Consider the following 20,990-nt stretch of genomic DNA (forward strand, 5'->3'; position numbering starts at 1 on the left):
TCAAGCCATCTATACTCTTACAGATTTTCTACCTACCTGTTCTATCAATTACTAAGAGTGTTGAAATCCTCAAATATAATTGTGGATTTGTCTGTTTCTCCTTTTAAAGCTCTTAGTTTTTGCTTTGGCTTATTTTTTAAAAACATTTTATTTATTTATTTGACAGAGAGAGAGAGAAGGAGAAGCAGACTCCCATTGAGCAGGGAGCCTGATGTGGGACTTGATCCCAGGACCCTGGGATCATGACCTCAGCCAAAGGCAGACGCTTAATCAACTGAGCCACCCAGGTGCCCCTGCTTTAGCTTATTTTGAAGCTCTGTTCATAGGTATATAAACATGTAGGATTGCTACATATGCTTGATGAATTTGTATCATTATGAAATGTGCCTCTTTATCCATACTAATATTCCTTCCTCTGAAGTCTACTTTGTATATTAATATTGTCATTCCAGCTCTTTTTATCAGATTTATTGAGGTGTAATTTACACATAATAAAATTCACCAATTTTAAGTGTATAAATTGATAAGTTTTGAGAAATATATGGGGTTGTGTAACAATCATCACAGTTATGATGTAGAACATTTCCATCACTATGACAAGTTACCTTCTGTCCCTTTGTGGTCAGTCTCTTCTCCCCACTCCTGACATCTGATATGCTTTTTGTCTCTATTGTTTTTCCTTTTTCAGAATGTTATATAAATGGAATCACAACATGTAGCATTTGGAGTTTGGGCTTCTTTGATTTAGCATAACGCATTTTCATCCCTGTTGTTGTTCTTTGTTATCGCTTAGTAGCATTCTGTTGTGTGGACAGACCACATTTTGCTTACCCACTTGTAAGCAGAAGAGCATTTGGGTTTCTTTCAATTTGGGGCCATTCTATAAAAGTACTACAAAATTTGGGTACATGTTTTTAAATGGAACTATCTCTTTATTTCTCTTGGACAAATATCTAGGTGTCCTATTGCTAGATCATATGGTAAGACTAGTATCTGAAACCCAAGAATGGTGGTCTTAGGCTATCTTTACTCATCACATTTCTAATTAATGCTAGACTCAGTCCCAAAAGTTATGAAATCATGACTTCATAACGAACACTGTACCAGGTAAAAGGAGTACACCACAAAAACTTGATATCTATAAGTAGACATTTTAAGCCCTTAAGGCCAATAGAGGCCACCTGTAGCCAGAAAAAATTGTCAAGAAAATTCACAGCTTAGTTCTGATCTTGATTCTACTTTGAGAATGTAAAAGTTTTTCAAGATTACAATAAGTAGCAATCTTTGAAAATGGGAACACGCGAAAGTACTAACCCAGTCCAAATCCCCGTTTAAGAAATTCATGTATGCAATTCAAATATACTTAAGACATTCAAACACTATATTTAATTGGTAGACGTTACTTTTTAAGGATACAAAGAGTTTTCCCTACACACCCAAATAATTACTGTGAATATAATTTGGGCCTTGATTGATGGCTTTGTTCATTATTCGCACTTGCAGCAGACCTCTGTATCCGTTTAAGACCAACGTGGCTAGAGTTACCGCCCACCCCGGCTCCCAGTTGTAACTGAAATAAGTAAAGGAGCTCCAAGCTGTTGAGGCACAGGTAACGAACGGCACGGTTGGCTTGCAGAATCTGCCATTTAAATCGCCCTGCCCTTCCGGGCCACGGCTGCCTCCGACAGCCGGGCGTGTCAGAGACAGAATGGAGAGGAGAAAGGGCTGGGCTTTGCCCGGCCGCGCGCGACGACGCCCTAGCCTTGGCCTTCACGGCAGCACTTGAAAAGCCCACTGGCAGGGTTGCTCCAACGCCCCCGCCGCCCTCTACGAATCCCGCAGTAGCCCGGCAGGTGTGCGCGGTGCGCGCGCACGCAGTGCGTGCTGGGTGCGGGTCTAGCCGGCGGAGGGGCTGCTGAGAGCCTCGCGGAGGGTGGTTGGCTGGTAGGTGTCGGCCTCCCTGCCATCCCCGCCTCCTTCTTCTCGTCTCGCGCTGGCCGGGGATGCTCGCGCGCGGCGCCCCCTTGCCTGTAAACTGGCGGTCCCGGGGCGTGGGAAGGGGGGGTAGAGTGTGTGAGTAGCTGGGAGGGGGCCGCGAGGCGCTCGGCGGAGAGCTCGCCCGGGTTAGTCCGCCGCCGTCACCTGACTCCTTGGAGCAGCCACAGCTGAGGTGGGGGCGGGGATGGGAACGCGGCGCGGATCGCTAGAGAGACGCGGCAGCGCTGGCGGAGGAGGCGGCGGCGGGCGGGTATAGGCTTTCGGGGCCACGGGCGGCGGGCGCAGGGACCCCGGAGCTGAGGGCGGGGGGTGGTGCGGGCTAGGGCTGGAGGCATCTCGCCCCGGGGCACCGGGTCCGCGGGCGGTCGCACACACCCACCCGGCGCGGCTTCCCTCGGCGGCCCAGGCTCCGCTCATCCTGCGGCGGGAGGCGCCGCTCCTGGGGCGGGGTGAGTACCCGCGGCACCGGCTCGGTCCCCTCCCCCGCGCCGGGGCAGCGCGCGGCTCTGGAGAGGATAATCCTAGGGCGCGGAGAAGGGCAGCGGCTGGGTGACAGCTCCGCGGCGCGCTCGAGTGCGGGCGGGGGGCTGGGCTGGGCTGTCAGCGCGTCTGTGCTCCACTGCCGGGAAGGGCGAGGCGCCGAGAGACTCCGGTCCCTCCGCAGAGCCCCCGGGCGGCCCCTGCGGCGGGGATTGGGGGCGAGGGGAGGGGACTCGGGCGAAGGGCCTCGGCGGGGCTTGGGAGGCGGCGGCGAGGAAGGCAGGAGGCGAGGGCATAATATGGCGCAATGCTAGGATAATCTCCACCGCGCCCGAGGGAGGACGAGCCCACTGCTGCAGCAGCGAGAGGAGGAAGAGGGAAACGGTCAGGGCTAGGGTATCCGATTCAGACCCCGGAGCCTGCGGGCTACTAGGAAGAAACACTGCGGCAGGCAAGCGAGAGGTGGGCACCCGATGGGCGCGGCGCCCAGGGAATAATCCCGACGCACGCCGGGGCTGGTCCAGCACGCGGGGATCAGGTTGCAGGCGAAGTGCTGATTGACAGGGGGGTGCCGGAGGGGTGAGGCGGGCGGCAGGGTGAGTGGGACCGGGACGGTGTCACGAGGCTGGGACCGGAGCCCGTGCTGGGGTTCGGTGACGGACCTACTCTTGTTGAAGACCCCCTAGATCGCGTATCACCAGCGGGGTTTAGCGCGTTGCTGGCTCCTAGAGGTGATACCAGGGCGGGGACGGAGAAGAGAGCCGCCGTGCGGCTGGAGGAGGCAAGGCCGGGGTGCTCGGAGGGTAGGGTCTGCGGGTTTAAAGCAGGACCATCTCCCCTCCTTTCCCGCAGAAGAGGAGGTGATAGACGCGGCCGGAGAAGATGTCGGGCCAAACGCTCACGGATCGGATCGCCGCCGCTCAGTACAGCGTGACAGGCTCCGCTGTTGCGAGAGCGGTCTGCAAAGCCACCACTCATGAAGTGATGGGCCCCAAGAAAAAGCACCTGGACTGTAAGCATCTTTTTATATAAGTAGGACGTGCGCACGGCAGAGGCGCCCTGGATGCCGGCGTGCGGCCTGGGCTTGCTGTCGATAATGCTGCAGCTTTCAGAACTCCCAGCTGGGCTGCGCCTGAGCTCGAAATCTCCAGACGTGGAGGTGTTGCCTTGGGTCAACCCTGAAACCTTGTTTGTGTAAGAGCCATTTTTTTTTCTCCTGTTGACCTCCAGGGTCTTGGTGGAGAAAAAAAATTCTGTATCAATAATATAAAATCCTGAGGAATTGTACGTTCTGGATTAGGCACGTTTCACTTCTTTTTTTTTTTTTTTTTTTTTTTACACACCCCCCCTTTTTCCAGGTTACAGGAAATCAGGGGTTGCACAGTCATACACCCCCCCCAAAGAAAATAAGAAAGGTGAAATCATAAAAGGTCAAACTTGTCACCCTAGTTTTCTAAATACATTTTTGAGTAGTTTTAAAATAGTGTCTTCTTTTTCAGTGTGGCTGCTGAGATTTCGTGTGTGAGTGTGGGTGTATGAGTGTATGTTGTATGTAACCATACCAAACTGAAATAAATTCAAGCTATTGAATGAGGAAATTGGACTTCAGAGATAATGGCAATTTCATTTTACACATCCTGGCACACTTCTTTGTCCGTTTCTCAGAAACTGCTGGGCAGAATGACTATGCTGTGGTCACAAAATGGATGTGCTTTCCCAGCATTCGAGATAGTGCACTTTTACAAGAAAACATTTCATTCATAATGCCTTTCCTTTATATTGGTTAGTTGATGGAAAAAGGCTTTAATCTGGTTTGGAATCTATGTATTTCTAATATAAATTTTTCATTGGCTTAACACAGTAAATATTTTGTTATTGAAGGACAAATAGGGACTTAGAAAAAGGCTTTCACTGGCTTTAAGTAGTGAAGCTCTTTATAGCTAAGGCTACATCAGAATGTGTTCTATAGCTGCTGCTCAGTCTTTTTGACCTGCTTGGGACCCGCTCTGATACAATGTTTGTTGGTAAAGATCAGTGTTGGCATAAGAGAGACAACTATAGCCATACCCATTTCCCATCTGGCTTCCTTTCCCCATTTTCTGGGTTTCTTTTGCTTCGGGCTTTCCCCAGTGTCTGCCTTTTGCAGCTGAGAAAATGGCCCTAGTGTTAGAATTGACTTTAGTCCTATGATCTGTATAAGCACAGCTTGATGAAGCTTACAACTGGACATTGTAAGGGTTATCCAGCCTTGTGAGGCTGTTGTGTCATAAAATTGAATAATTTGCTTCTAGAAGCTTGTCTGAGGGGAGAACACCATTACTCCTTCCCTGAGGAAATTTTTAACAAAATTTGTTGATATGGTATCATGTGTATATATACAGTACAGGATGGAAGAGGCCACCAGGGCCAGGGCACCTAACAGAAGTGGAAATTATAAATTCATGACCAGCTCATTTTGCTGCAGCATGCTGAATCATTTAGCCATCTTTCCATCAGTTTCCCCAACTCTGGAAAGATGACTCATGTCTTAAAGGTATGTGTCAGTCTAGCAAATATTCGTAATAAAAAAGCTATAGGTGTTGGATTTGCTAGATGCTATGAAATAGTAGATCAATATATCGATACATTTCATAGAATGTTCACAGATTTGAGCATTTCATTAAAACATTATTCAGATATAGACTCACTTTTCCATATCTAAATATTTAGTCGCCTTAATCTTTTAGATCTGGATGGTCTTTTAAAAATTTTCAAGGTGGGAGGTTTTCCAGTATCTCCAGCATGTTAGTAAGTAGGGTGATTTTGAGGATGTAAAACATAACGGGGAGATTCTGTATTTAGAAAGCAGATAAAGCAGGAATTGGTATTGAATTATTAATGAGAATAATAACAACAGCTAAACATTTATTGAGCAGTTACTATATGCCAGGCACTGGGCTTTACATTATTAATTTATCGCTGCTTAACAGGTTCAGGGAAGGTAATTAACTTTCACAGCTTTTAACCATTGCACTTAACAGTTGTCTGTAGTTTACTTAGTCATATTTTCTATTGGGGGGGTGGGGGGAACAGTATTAGCCTGAATGGTTTAATTTCCAAAATACCCATCTTGTTTGTATGGCTTTGTGTGAAATCAAGCAGCACAACCCACGTCATTATTGCAATCTCTATGATAGGCATGAAGAATTTTAAATTCGGTCAATTAAAAAAATGAGCAAAAGATAAGCAGTGAAGAGTATTAGTTTTTCTTTTTGACGTTTTACTTTTTGACTAAGTAATAAAATAAATTAACTGCACTTAAAAACAACCTTAGGGAAGAATTTGGAAAGACAGATATCACATTACTGAAAAAATGACGTGGAAAATTTGAAAATAGAAGTTTTCTTGTATTTATATGCATTGTAAGAGGGCATCTTTGCTTGGAATTCCTTGTGAAGTTCTTTTAAATAACAGTCGACTACCTTAGTAATTCACAGGTTTTCAGTTAACACACCAGTTATAAAAGTGAATCACACCTATTATTAGAACATGCCAACACATAACTAACTTTCCCTATAGGCACTGAAGCATTCTTAAGTAATGATTTAATTTTGAAAATCTTAAATAGTTGGGAGGAAAAGAGCACAATGTAGAGTTGGGAATTTGAGACCAAAAAATTTTAATTTTTAATTTGTTTGATTGGTGTATAACTTTTGGGTTTGGAGTTTAGGTTGGAAGATTATAAGATTAAAGTTTATGGTTTTGTGATTTTTTTCCCCCCAGATATTGGGTTAACTGAATGGGCTCCAAATATTATTTATTTAAAATGCTGGTTTAAAAGATTTTTTTTTTCTCTGTAGGTTGATAGGCCAGGAAAACTACTGTTAATTCTGGTGATTTATAAAATTATGCTTAATGATATATGATTTAAACATTTATAGGAATGATTAGTTAACATCTGGGGGCAGAATTAGATATGGTGAGAAGGTAAAGAAACTCTAGACATACAGTCTCAGATTTTTTTCCCTTTTTTTTTTTTTCAATAACAGTTCCTTAGAGGAAAAGTATATTCAGAAAAGCTTCACCATAATCAGGAGTTACATATTGAATTTAAAATAATATTCTAAATAATGATTATATACCTTAAGGTACTTTTGAATTATGTAAAACTTTTATTCCGTACTCTACTGTAATAATGTTACCGCTTGCACATGAAAATTAACAAACACCTGACCATTGTTAGTTTGACATTAGTTTTTTGGGGGTGCCTGTACATCCTTGTTTCCTTTTCCTTGTAACTTTGTATACCTATTTGGTAATACATGAAACATCCAGGGTTCAGCAAGTATTTACCTTCTTGGTTACAACTGTTTTACATTTCAGTTGCTTTTTTTCCTTTTCTGCTTTGTAGCTGATGGCGTAAAGGATAGCCCAAGTCAAGTAATAAAGTAATAAGATCCAGTAAGGCACCTAGTATCTACCCAAGTGCTGTGTCACCATTAAAGAACAACCAAGAGGGGCGCCTGGGTGGCTCAGTCGTTGGGTGGCTGCCTTCAGCTCAGGTCATGATCCCAGGATCCTGGGATTGAGCCCCATATCGGCTCCCTGCTCGGCGGGAAGCCTGCTTCCTGCTTCTCCCTCTCTCACTCCTCCTGCTTGTGTTCCCTCTCTTGCTGTGTCTCTCTCTGTCAAATGAATAAATAAAATCTAAAAAAAAAAAACAACCAAGAAATAGAGTTGACCCAACGTAACACCTGCAGAGAGAAACTGGGAAAGTTTGGCAGCTCTAGTATAAGATTCATTTCTGTTAGTAGCTTTTACCAACAATTTCTATATATGCCATAATGTTAAAAAAAAAAACAAAAACAAAACCTCTTTAACATCATCAAAATTCAAACTTAGACATTACTGTTTCTATCAAACCAAACCTCGTGAAAAGCCAAATTGGTTATCAGCAATGCTATTTTTTTTTTCCCATTCTAAACCTCTTGAGGGTTTTTAATAATGAGCTTATGCCACATACTGAGCAAATGATTCAAGTTCTGAATCTTATGTTTGAGGGATACTGGCTGGCATTTTATATAGGATTCCTATCCTCCCAAATTAAGAAAAAGTAAGATTTGGGGCACCTGGGTGGCTCGGCCAGTTGGGCATCCAACTCTTGATTTCGGCTCAGGTTATGATCTCAGGGCAGTGGGATTGAACCCCACTTCAGTCTCCACACTCCGCAGGGAGTCAGCTTGACATTCTCTGTCTCTGTCTGCCCTTCCCCATGCTTGCTCGCTCTCTCTCCCCCACCCCAAATAAATAAATAAATAAATATTTTTTTTTAAAAAGGAAAACAGGATTTTATTTCTTACTAAATTTCTGGTAGAAGTAATGGGAGATTTGGACTGGTTTTGATTCAAGGCAAATATTGGCCAATTACCACAAAATACCTGCTGTTTTAATTTTTTTCATAAAATATCTGTAAAGCAGGAAATTTTGTGAGTAAACAGAATGAAAATTTAACCCTAAATTTTAATTAATTAATTAATTACAATAAATTTAAGTTTATTTTCTATACCTAAGCTTGCTTAGTATAAATAAAATATATTTTGATTTATAGAAATGCTATTTGCACACCAATTCAGTTGATACCATATCTATATTTGTGATAAGTTAATAAAGCTTTCTATAGTTCACAAATCAAAAAAATAGGCAAAAATTATTGAATAAAATTAATTGGATCAATCTATAAAAGTTTACTGAACACTAGAGTAACTTTCAACATGAGAGGTGTACTAATTTGCTGTAAATATATTTTACTTTTATTCCAGTTGTTCTCATTTCACTATTTGTTATTGACTAAATATACCCTTTCATTCTTCTATACGAAGGCATGCTCTGTTCCTTCTTGATTTCACCAGAAGACCCAGCACAAGTGTGAAGATGGAGATAGTATTTTTTAGGCAGTCATGAAGAGCTGGGGGAAATACACTTTTGAAAAAGCATTTTAGTCGATGATCATTGATACAGCAAATCCGTAAAGGATCCAGTCTGTATGGTCCTGTGACATTCCCAGACAACACTCAGCATGCCAGGAGGGGGGCAGAGAGATCCTGTGAGGTTCAGGGGTTGGCAGGAGCAGGCAAAGCAGAAGAGTGGCAAAGAGTCTCAGGTAACAGCAGGGAGCATGTTTTAAAATGACTTAAAATAATTAATCAGACTTTATATCAGCTAGTAGAATAGTAAGGATTTTTTTCTGGATCTTTTTATTTCCACATTTTCAGAGAAATCTTTTTTTTATGGTATAATGTTAATTCTATTTGGGTCACTTTAGATGGTTTTTTTCTCCTTTGGTGATCAGTGTGGTTAGCAGATACTTTCTTAGAACCAGTATAAAATTGGTAATTCAAATCAATTTTTTAAATGTGGTAAAAATTGAATGTATGGAAAAAATATAAAATTATATACAGAGTAGGTAAATTCACATCTTAATTGTATTAGCTTGCCGCATTTTAGATTAAAATCTCGATTTTAGGTACATTGCCATATGAGTTTTAATGTTTAATAAATGACTGCTAAAGTCTTACTTGTAAATTTAATCTGTGCACTTAGTTGCTATGGATCCATCTCTTAGCTTTTCACAAATAAATATTCTTTAGCTATCTTCCCGCCTCCCTTCAGATTGATTGATGCTGGGATAGGGTGTTCTTGGAGCTTATCTAGGTTTCAATACTTGGTAAAGAAGGTCAGAAGTGACATATAACCTTCTTCCCTGACGACCTAGGATGCTTTCCTTACAGAGGTTTATTTTCGGTGACTCAACTCCTGATCCAGTTGCTACTGACTAAGCCTTCAAATATAATCATAGTTCAGTTAAATAATTTGAAAAGCCACATTTCTTGCCATTAAAAATATTTATTCTTCAGTTCCACCTTGTTGGCAAATGTTTTTCTGTTCACCGAGAAACATTGTTTGCTTATGAAGGGAAATGTTAGCTGTCTGTTTTTTCTTAGGTGTTTATGTAATGTGCTCTAGGTTTTGTTTCTCATAAAGGGGAGAATAGGAGAATGGCATACCAAGTGTTAGTTGCATGATGAGCTGTAAGACAGGATGGAGTCTTCCTAGGAGCAGCTGGGTGAAAGCACAGGCCAGAGAGAATTGTACCCCAAAGCCCACAGCCTTCTTAGAACTGGGTTCCTGCTCTCTCTTCATTTGTTCCAAATGTGTGAGGATCCCTCCTGCCCTCCCATATATACATAAACTTTCTCTATTATGCATCTTTAAGAAAGATCTAATGATTCCTAAAGGATTTTGTGATATGCCATTCCTGGCTACGCAGGAGAGAGAGAGAAGCTGCATCTTTGTCTACTTCGTGTGGTTTTGCTTTTTGGCCTGATCATTTATTATTCTCCCAAGGTTAGCACTTTTATTTTAAATGATAACTCTCCTCCTTTCTATATTAGCTATTCTGTCATCTGTATTTTTAAGCTCTCCTCCTATCTCTCTTATAAGCATTTTCAAGTATCTCCATTTAAAACAAAGCCACCTACACACAACTCTCCTTGGACTCTATGACCTCTTCCAGCAACCAACTATTGTCCCTTGTTTTTCTTTTGCACCCAAGCTTCTTGAAACAGAATTTCACCATTCCAGAGAAAACAAACACAAGTCTGCCCTTCTTTGGATATTCTGTGTCTTTGGCTTAATCCATGCATGAAGTAATAGGATTGCTGTTAGGGGCCAGGCATTGCCAACCCAATTGGCCAAGCCACTAATTTGAGAGTTGTTATCCCTCATCTCTCACATCCAGTGGGTACTCAATTGTTAAAAACTCTCTGAAATCTCCTTCTTAACTGTCTCTGCTTTGCTTTAGATCAGTAATAAACCTCATTTGTAAAAAGAAGTTTAGTAACAGTACCTACTTCATCTTTGGTGAGGAATAAATGAGATCATGCATGTAAAATACCTAGCTCAGAGCTTGATGCACAAATGTGCAATGAATATCAGTTATTACTACCACTATTACTGTTAACCATTACTTGTACAATTGCTGTTGATGCTACTCTTGCCCCTACTAGAATCGTTACTGCTACTACCACCACTATAATGACAGATACGATCACTAGTGATTTGCCGTTACCCCTTCTCCATGCTTGAATTTGCTTCCTGCTGTCAGTTGCTTCAGTTTTTTGTTGTTGTTGTTGTTTTGTTTTTTAGTTGCTTCGGTTTTTACATTAATTCCAACTTTTTCTATAGTTTGGAAGTTTAAAATCTATATTATTTCTGTTCTTTTAGTGATCCCCTTGAAAAATTTAATATGCCTACTTGAAGTCTAAAGTAGAACAGTATCTTTTATTTCCTCCCAAAGAAGAGAAACTTAGAAACTTTACTCCAGTCACCCACTTCTTATTTACATGCTGTGCTGTCTAGTATTTTAATTCTACCATAGTTTTAACCCCCAAAGCTAGACATTGTTATTCAATACAGGCAGTGTTTATGTCGGTAAATCCTCCTTGACTTCTTTTTTCGCCATTCCTTCATTATGCCTAAGATTTTCCTGAACTGTATTCCTTTTGAAGCTCCTTCCTTCAGTGAGGTTCTTTAGTAGTCAACTCTGATTTTGTCTTTAAAAAAAAAAAAAAACAACTTATTTTGCCCATATTTTTGAAGGATAGTTTATCTGTGTACACAATTCTGGATTGACAGTTATTTTTCCTTTGAAGATAATTTCACTCTTTTGGCTTCTGTTGTTCCTTTTAAGAAGTCATATATGAATCCACCTGCCTTTAGGTAATCTCTATTTTTGTGGCAGTTTTTATAATCTTGTTTGTCTTTTCCTTCTGTAGTGTATGTTTGTGTAGATGTAGCTTTCTTTTTTTATTTATTTTTTTAAATTTTAATTTCAGTATAGTTAATATAACAGTGTTATATTTATTTCACATGTACAATATAGTAGTTCAACACTTGTAGACATTACTCAGTGCTCATCATGGTAAGCATACTCTTAATCTTCATCATCTATTTCACCCATTCCCCTACTCTCCTCCCCCCTGGTAACCATGTCTATGGTTCTCTGTAGTTCTCTCTCATCTCTGTAAGAGTCTGTATTTTGGTTTGTCTCTTTGTTGTTGTTGTCCTTTGTCCTTTTACACAAAACATTTGTTTCTTAAATTCACATATGAGTGAAACCGTACGGTATTTGTTTTTCTCTGACTGGCTTATTTCATTTAGCATTATACCCTCTAGATCTATCCATGTTGTTGCAAATGGCAAGATTCCATTATGTTTTGTGGCTGAGTAATATTCCATTGTGTGTATATATACACCACATCTTCTTTATCCATTCATCTATCAGTGGACACTTGGGCTATGTCTGTAATTTGGCTGTTGTAAATAATGCTGCAGTAAACATAGGGGTGCATATATCTTTTTGAATTAGTGTTTTCATATTCTTTGGGTAATTACCCAGTAGTGGAATTACTAGATGATATGGTAGTTTTATTTTTTATTTTGGGGGAATCTCCATATTGTTTTGTATAGTGACTGTACCAGTTTGTATCCCCACCAACAGTGCAAGAGGGTTTCTTTTTCTCTACATCCTTACCAACCCTTACTCTTTCTTGTGTTTTTGGCTTTAGCTGTTCTGACAGGCATGAGGCGATATCCACTATGGTTTTGATTTGCATTTCCCTGATGATAAGTGATGTTGAGCATCTTTTCATGTGTGTGTTGGCCATCTGTATGTCTTCTTTGGAGAAATACCTGTTCATGTCTTCTGTCCATTTTTTAATTAGATTATTTGTCTTTTTTGGTGTTGAGTTGTGTAAGTTCTTTATATATTTTGGATACTGACCCTTTATTGGATATGTCATTTGCAAATATCTCCTCCCATTCAGTAGGTTGTCTTTTAGTTTTGTTGGTTGTTTCCTTTGCTGTGCAGAAGCCTTTTATTTTGATGTCCCAGTCATTTATTTTTGCTTTTGTTTCCCTTGCCTCAGGAGACGCAGCTAGAAAAATATCACTATGACTGATGTCAGAGAAATTACTGCCTGTGCTTTCTTCTAAGATTTCTATGACTTCATGTCTCACATTTAGGTCCTTTAATCCATTTGTGAATTTATTTTTGTGTATGATGTAAGAAAGTTTCATTATTTTGCATGTAGTGGTCCAGTTTTTCCAACACCATTTGTTGAAGAGACCATCTTTTTCCCATTGAATATTCTTGCCTCCTTTAGTTGGAGATTAATTGGCCATATAGTTGTGGATTTATTTCTGGGCTCTCTATTCTGTTCCATTGATCTATGTGTCTGTTTTTGTGCCAGTACCATATTGTTTGATTACTACAGTTTAGTAGTATATCTTGATATCTGGGATTGTGTTACCTTTTATACTTGTTTTTCAAGATGCTTTGGCTATTTGGGGGTTTTTGTGGTTCCATATACATTTTAGGATTGTTTGTTCTAGTTCTGTGAAAAATCCTGTTGATATTTTGATAGGGATTCCATTAAATCTGTAGATTGCTTTGGGTAGTACAGAAATTCTAACAATATTCTTCAAACCCATGAGCATGGAATGTCTTTCCAGTCCTTGGTGTCATCTTGATCTCTTTAATCAGTGTTTTATAGTTTTAGGAGTACAGGTCTCTCACGTCCTTGCTTAAGTTTATTCCTAGGCACTTAATTATTTGTGTAATTGTAAATGGAATTATTTTCTTAATTTCTCTTTCTGCTACTTTATTATAATTGTGTAGAAATTCAACAGGTTTCTGTATATTGATTTTGTATCCTGTGACTTTACTGAATTCATTTATCAGTTCTAGTAGTTTTTTGGTGGAGTCTTTAAGGTTTTCTTTTTTTTTTTTTTTAAGATTTTATTTATTTATTTGACAGCGAGAGAGGGAACACAAGCAGGGGGAATGGGAGAGGGAGAAGCAGGCTTCCTGCTGAGCAGGGAGCCCGATGAGGGGCTCGATCCCAGGACCCTGGGATCATGACCTGAGCCGAAGGCAGATGCTTAATGACTGAGCCACCCAGGTGCCCCTAGGGTTTTCTATATATAGTATCATGTCATCAAAAATAGTGAAAGTTTTACCTCTACCTTGCTAATTTGGATGCCTTTATTTCTCTTTGTTGTCTGATTGTTGCGGCTAGGGCTTTCAGTCCTATGCTGAATAAAAGTGGTGGGAGTGGAAATGATCTTGTTCCTGATCTTAGGGGAAAAGCTCTCTGTTTTTCATCATTGAGTATGATATTAGCTGTGGGTTTCATACATGACCTTTATTATGTTGAGGTATGTTCTCTCTAAACCTACTTTGTTGAGAGTTTTTATCATGAATGGATGTTGTACTTTGTCAAATGCTTTTTTTTTTTTTTTGCATGTATTGGAATAATCATACAGTTTTTATCCTTTCTTGTTGATGTGTTGTATCACATTGACTGATTTGCAAATATTGAACTACCTTTGCATCCCAGGAATAAATCCCACTTGATTGTAGTGAATGATTTTTTAATGTGTTGTTGGATTTGGCTTGGTAATATTTTGTTGAGGATTTTTGCATCTGTGTTCATCAGAGATATTGGCCTGTAGTTCTCTTCTTTTGCAGTGCTGTTATCTGGTTTTGGTATCAGAGTAATGCTGGCCTCATAGAATGAGTTTGGAAGCTTTCCTTCCCCTTAGATGTAGCTTTCTTTTATTTACCCTCTTTGGAACTTCTGGGTTTCCTGAATATGAGAATTCATTTCTCTTATCAGGTCTGGGAAATTCTCAGCATTTCTTATTATTGACTGTGACCTACATCCATTTTCTTTTTTGTTGTCTTCAAATATGATTATATATACACTAAACTTTCACATCATATCCTTGTATCTCTAAATATACCTTTTGTAGTTTTAAATGCTTGCTTTACTGTTTAGTATGCTTTGTTTTTCAGATACTTCCTATTTATTAATTCTCTCTTTAGCTATGTTTTATCTGCATTTACTCATCCTTAGTTTTTAATTTTATTCACTTATATTTTTTATTTTTGAAGTTTTTCAAATTTGCTCTTTTTTTGGATGGCATATGCTTCTTACATTTTTGAGTTCCTCTTTTGTTTCTTCATTTGAAACACAATTCATTTCATATTCTGTATCTCACAGATCCATTACGTGAAGCTCTGTGTTTGCTATGGTTTTTGCCTGATCCTCAATCATGAAATGTTTCCTTGTGTGTTTGTAATTTTGGACTTCATCTGTGAGAATCCTGAAAACTTAGGATAATCTAGAGAGGATTTGTATTTGCCTCTGCCAGATCCCACAAGTGCTGCCGTCATGGGAGCACCTTAAGTTGATTTCTGCTATTGGAGTTTCCCCTCTAGTGCAAGTCTGGGTCCATAATTTCAAAGTCTAAAGAAAAGACCAAAATTCTTTTTTATAAAGCATTTGGTAGCAAAATTTGTACTACCTACCCCGAAAGTTTTTATGTTGAACTACAGAAATATTGTTGTATTATGATATGCTGCCCAGATTAGACTGGGGTGTTACTTAATATCTGGGGTATGTACCATATTACTTTGCAAAATCTGAACAATCAAATTCTGAAATACATATGGCTCTGAAGGTCTTGAATAGAAAAGTGTGAATATGTAGTCTAAATATGAGTCAGAAACTTGGACAAGAGGAAAGCTATGATTACAAAAGCCCTAGAGATTTCTTCTTTTCCCCAGAACCTAGACTAAGTGGGACAAGCTTTTCTGTTGTCTTCTTTGCTGGAAGGTGTTCTTTTTGTTTTTGTTTTTTCTACTGATTTTACAAAGGGAGTAACCCTTTGATCGTCCCAGCTTTCTGTGAAGGTCTTTATTCCAACTCGCCACCTTGCTTAGTCTCAAAGACCTTGTTTTCTGTTCCCTGTAGGGCTGTTAAAATCTAAGCTTTCTGGCCACTCAAACTAACACCTGGCCTCAAGGAGCCTTCTCCTCCATATCACTTTACCATGTGTTTTTCTGTATCTTCTTTATGTTTTGGCCTTGAAGATCACCTTTTATTTTCTTGTGAGTTCACCCAAATGAGTGGAAGGATGCCAGTAATATTTATCTAAATTATCAGGTGTGGTTTTTTTCTGTATGCAGCCTGTTTCCAATCCACTGTTCTTTCCTCTCCCTCCACTCCCCATACACACCACAATTCATTCCTGATAAACTTTGAAATTCATTAGGTTCACTATCCTCTGTATTACTTCTGGGCCTTTGTGCTGTGTCTATGTTCTAATATATTTTAAAAATCTCATTTCTAAAACCTAGCTTTAGTCATTCCTTGTCAGGACTTCAGTGGTCCCCTATGCATGTATCCCTGTCATATCATTCCCGGAGCTTTAGTGGGATCCTATTTAGTGAAATTTTTTTCCTCTAGTCTGCAGTTTAATTGAAGTTGCCTTATCCCTAACACCAAAATAGCATGGAAGCAGGTTTTGGTAAACATTTGCTGAATGATTTTTTTTGTTACAGATTTCACATTTCCCAAATTTCAGAACTTTTTGTTCTTATAAACTTTTTCTTGCTAACCTTGCAGAAGAGCAAGGAGTTAAACTTGATCATTTTCTCTCAAGGTTTTGAAAGCCATAGACGTGTAATATTGAAGGAAAACAAACAAAGGAAACATTATATTGCTTAATGTACATAGCTGCACATTTCTTGATAGTCTTTCAACACTTGTATCCTTGTGACATGATAAAAATTTCATCTTGGGGGGCCACCTGGGTGGCTCAGTTGGTTAAGTGTCCAACTCTTGATCTCAGCTCAGGTCTTGATCTCAGGGTTGGGGGTTTAAGACCCGCACTGGGCTCCATGAAAAAAATTTCATTTGGGGAAAATTATATCCTTGATACAAAAAGTTTTTTTGGTTGTGGATTTAAAGCATGTGTGTATTTCTCTTGGTGCATATCATCAATGATTAGATTGTAGATGATTATTAATATTAGAGAAAATTCTTCACTAGCATTTATTGTGTGTATATGTGTGTACCCATTTGCTTTAGTTTGTTTTGAGTTGGATACAGTTAGGTAGCACTGTTTTTTTGTTTTTTTTTTTTTTTTTTTTTAAAGTTTTTTTTTTTTTTTTTGAGACAGAGAGAATGAGAGAGAGAGAGCACATGAGAGGGGGGAGGGTCAGAGGGAGAAGCAGGCTCCCTGCCGAGCAGGGAGTCCGATGCGGGACTCGATCCAGGGACTCCAGGATCATGACCTGAGCCGAAGGCAGTCGCTTAACCAACTGAGCCACCCAGGCGCCCTAGGTAGCACTGTTTTTTAGTATCCACTTTATAATTCACAAGTACATACATTATGAGTGGTAGGGATGGTTACGGAAGAAAAACATTATTTCAAAGTATATACTCTTAATTTTCATTAAAATGATATTCACTATATATATGGTGATGCTATTCACTAACATGATAATATTACCATTAGAAACATGAGGGGTTTAGAAAAGCTCTGAGGAAGGGGGACAAGCTTAAGCTAAAACTTTGGGTGGTTTTGCCTTTGCAAAGAGAGCAATAAATGTTAGCATATTTAATTTGGCTTTTAATGACCTGTTTGTCGAAATTAGAAATTACTTTCAGTATTGGGGCTTTCAGTAACTTACTTAGCACAGTGCCATTATTTATTCATTTAACAAATATTTGGGTATTTACTAAATGTCAGGAATTGTTCTAGGAGGCAAGGATACCATTGTGAACAAGGTACAGCTCTTGGAAACTTAGTAGGGGAGACAGAAAATGAAAGAAATAATTACAAGTGGCTCAAAAAGAATTGAGTGTTAAGAGGGGAAGTGAAGACTCCAGTGGAGGTACCTTGCAGAAGTTATGTTTAAGCCCAGACCTGAAGAACGAGTGGACTACCTAGGTTAGGTGCAGACAGGAGCTGCTGAACACTGTTCTAAGAAGAGATTCAGAGGGGACAAGACACATTTTAGGAATTTAAAGAAGTGAAAGGTTACTGGAAAACTGAATTTAGAGGGCCAAGAATGTTAAGCAAGACCTGAATTGTGAACTGGGACCAGATATGGAGGGCCTGCTAGGCTGGAGAGAATCTTCCTTTTCACAGATGAGGAATCTAAGTCCCCGAGAGGCAAAATCATACATTCTATATGGGTTAATACTGAGTAATTCTTATCTGTCTTCCTTGAGCAGGTGCCCTAATGGGTCATTGCCTTGGTCACCTAGTTCTGATTGCTGTATTGGTGCCAGGAAATATCTGGGCGAGTCATGTGAGAAATGTAAACATATTTAGGGGCGCCTGGGTGGCTCAGTTGTTAAGCGTCTGCCTTCAGCTCAGGTCACGATCCCAGGGTGCTGGGATCGAGCCCCGCATCGGGCTCCCTGCTCAGTGGAGAGCCTGCTTTTCCTTCTCCCACCCCAGCCCCCCGCTTGTGTTCCCTCTCTCACTGTCTCTCTCTGTCAAATAAATAAATAAAATCTTTAAAAAAAAATGTATATACATACACACACACATGAACTTCAATAGTCTGAATTCGAACTCACCATAAATGCAAACCCAACCCAGGGCACTTCTGACACCGTGGACAGTCAGGAAGCAGTCCCTAATGGCATTCTAGGATGCATCTTGCCAGCCTGACCTCTTTTTGTCTTTTCCCTCCTCTTGTTTGTTGCTTGGTTCTTGGGTCATAGAGCTAACACCAGAGAATGTTTCCTATGCCATTGGTGACAGTGAAGACGAAAAAGATTACAGACTCATGTAACTTAGTTCAAAGTTTTCTAAAAAGTGTATAAAATGAACTTTAGAGGCCATTTAGTTTGGTCTTATTATTTGGTGACATAATTTATAACATTTTTAACTATCACCACTGAAATAATAGAATTTTATAATCAGGCTTAATTGTTAATGCAAAACAAAAAACAAGACTACCTCCCCCCCCAAAATCATGATATATATTAAGTATATCTAAGTATGTCTATGTCATATTTCATTGGGTTTGTTAGCCTGTTAATGCCCAAGAAAAAAACTTATGTTATTAAAATTGAGGTTGAGGAAATAGCCAGGTAAAAAATTTTCTTTCTCCTCTTCTCTCCAAAGCTAGTAGTTTCCACATTATCATCCTCTATAATTCTTTTCTTTTAGTATTAAAAATATCAGAAAATATCTTATTATTTTTTCTTAAAAGCTGGAATAGAATTTTAGAAAACTTCCTATAATCCCATTATCAACTTGATTAGCTTCAGATTGTACACTTTACAGATCCCCCATCATCTGACTAAACAGTGAGACCATGGCTTAACAAAGGTTTGTTATTTTTGTCTCCCTACCTCAATAAGGTTGCAGTGTGTTCATGTTTTTCTGGGCTCTTCATTAAGCATTTTAACATTGAACATTATGGTTTTTGTCTGCCTTGAGTGAGCATGAGTGAACCCTTGAAAGGTTCCATGGAAGGCTGATTTGAGGCTGTGCTAAGGACCAGGCTGAACCCACTGTTTACCACCTGCATCTCATTGCTTTGTGGTTCTGTACTTCTTTTTCCCACCAGGGAGCTCATCATAGTTCCAGAGGAGTCACTTAACTTTTAGTTATGCTTTATTGCATTTTATGAAGAACTGTGTGCTGCAATAACATTACTCTGTCAAGGGTCTGTTCTCTATATCTCAGTGGAAGATAGTGACTTTGGCCCTTCTGTGGACTGTGCTAATCATTTCATGCAGTAATGCTGTGAACTCAAAGAAGTGCTTCCTCGGTTGAGTTCAGCATTACTTTTTCAGATGGATAAAGAAGAGTATAAATTGGGCACTCCATTGGTAGGAGTATAAATTGGTACAAATTTTTGGGAGGGAAAATTGGCAATATTACTCAAAACTCTTAAAAATCCTAGCAATTTGATGGCTATAAATTTACCTCTGATAAATAATTGGCAAACTGCAGAAGAGTATGCATCCAGAGGTATTTGTTGCAGCAGTGTATGTAGGAATACAAAATTGAATACGCCTAAATACTTGATTGAAAAACTGTGGTGTATCCAAACACTATGATACTGGGCAACCTTGAAAAACGACGTTGTTAAAGTCTATCCGACATGTAAAGCCAATTTATCAGATGTGATCTAATTTTCTTTAAAAAAAAAAAAAAAGTACTGGGGCGCCTGGGTTGCTCAGCCCTTGGGCGTCTGCCTTCGGCTCAGGTCACGATCCCGGGGTCCTGGGATCGAGCCCCGCATGGGGCTCCCTGCTCTGTGGGGAGCCTGCTTCCCCCTCTCCCACTCTCCCTGCTTGTGTTCCCTCTCTCTCTCTCTCTCTCTGTCAAATAAATAAATAAAATCTTTTAAAAAAAAAAAGGTACTATATATATATGTTCATGGTACATATTTTGGTAGAGTATAGCCAAAATGTTATCTGTGGTTTATACCCGTATTAATCATGTTTTGATTATGGGTTACAGGACTATAGATCAAACTAGTTTGGGCAAAGAGAGGATCATTTTGGCCCTTGTAACTAAGCTGAGGGAAAGGCAGGGTGAATGGGCGTCTCTGGTGCTTGCTTAGGATTCTCTCCCCACCTATTTCTCTTGACCTAGAGTTTTACAAATTCATAGGGAAGAATTCTGATATGCTTTGCTCAGGTCATGGTTTATCTTTGTCAGTATGTGGCATGATACTATGGTTGTGGATCTTAACCAGAACTACCTTGTTGGGAATCCCAAGAGCTAGTGACTTGAAACAAGTTTTATGTCTTGCCCACATCTCAGTCTGCTATGGATGGCTCCTTCCATCTAGGTATTCTATCACCTAGGGTTTCAGAGTCCTCCACTGGATTCTGTGCATCTATCTGACAGAGGAAAGAAGACAGAATGGGGGGTAGGGATGGAGGAAGTATTATAGGGGAAGATTTACGTTCAGGCCTAGACATCATTTAGCCTATATTCCATTGGCAAGAACTCACTGGCCTCATGAGGAGAAGGTGGGAAATGAAGACTAGCTGTGAATCCAGGAGGAGGAAATGGCGTATGAGCACATAGTGTTGACTCTACCATGCCCCTGGAAAAAGAAATTGGATTATGGCTTGTCACCTATATCTTAAAACACTTATTGTATGCCACTTAGATGTCGAGGGATTTTGCTGCTATAGTCATGTGACCGTTAATATCTAGTAATCAGCTAGCTGTTAATTTTTCTTTCTGTGAGACCAGATGATTCTGGAAATGGATGACTAATAGCCAGCCGGTAGACTCACTGCATACTTCTCTGGCTTGGCAGACATTGCACATTGATTCTGGCACAATTTTCTTCAAAGCTTTGATTTGGCCTCCTAGTGCATCCATAGACAATGCTTTGGATTTCTGCTGTCAATCATAGTTAGCACTTAGGATGAAACACATTTGCCATCCCTGTCTAGGCAGTTTGTCCATGCTAGATACTAAGGCAAAGCATTTGCTGGATTTACCTAGAACTCCAGATTGGCATTCAACTTGGATGTTTCCATGCCCAGAATTCATTGGACAATGACCTTGTCTTTAAAATCTAGTAATTCAGTGATTTGTGTGGATAGGCCATGGGAAGAAGTTCTTCCTTG

General features: G+C 39.9%; 1 protein-coding gene across 1 annotated transcript in view; it reads left to right on the forward strand.

The window, feature by feature from the left end:
• Positions 1 to 1,968: 1,968 nt before the first annotated feature.
• The window catches only part of SNAP91 (synaptosome associated protein 91), a 142,966-nt gene continuing 123,944 nt past the window's right edge, over positions 1,969 to 20,990 (forward strand). The window contains exons 1-2 of the mRNA XM_021693088.2: positions 1,969 to 2,030; positions 3,331 to 3,490. Of these exons, the coding sequence (XP_021548763.1) occupies positions 3,361 to 3,490 (130 nt within the window). The 5' untranslated portion in view covers positions 1,969 to 2,030; positions 3,331 to 3,360. The remainder of the gene's footprint in view (positions 2,031 to 3,330; positions 3,491 to 20,990) is intronic.

The sequence above is a fragment of the Neomonachus schauinslandi genome, chromosome 8 (assembly GCF_002201575.2).
Source record: "Neomonachus schauinslandi chromosome 8, ASM220157v2, whole genome shotgun sequence".
Classification (NCBI taxonomy): domain Eukaryota; kingdom Metazoa; phylum Chordata; class Mammalia; order Carnivora; family Phocidae; genus Neomonachus; species Neomonachus schauinslandi.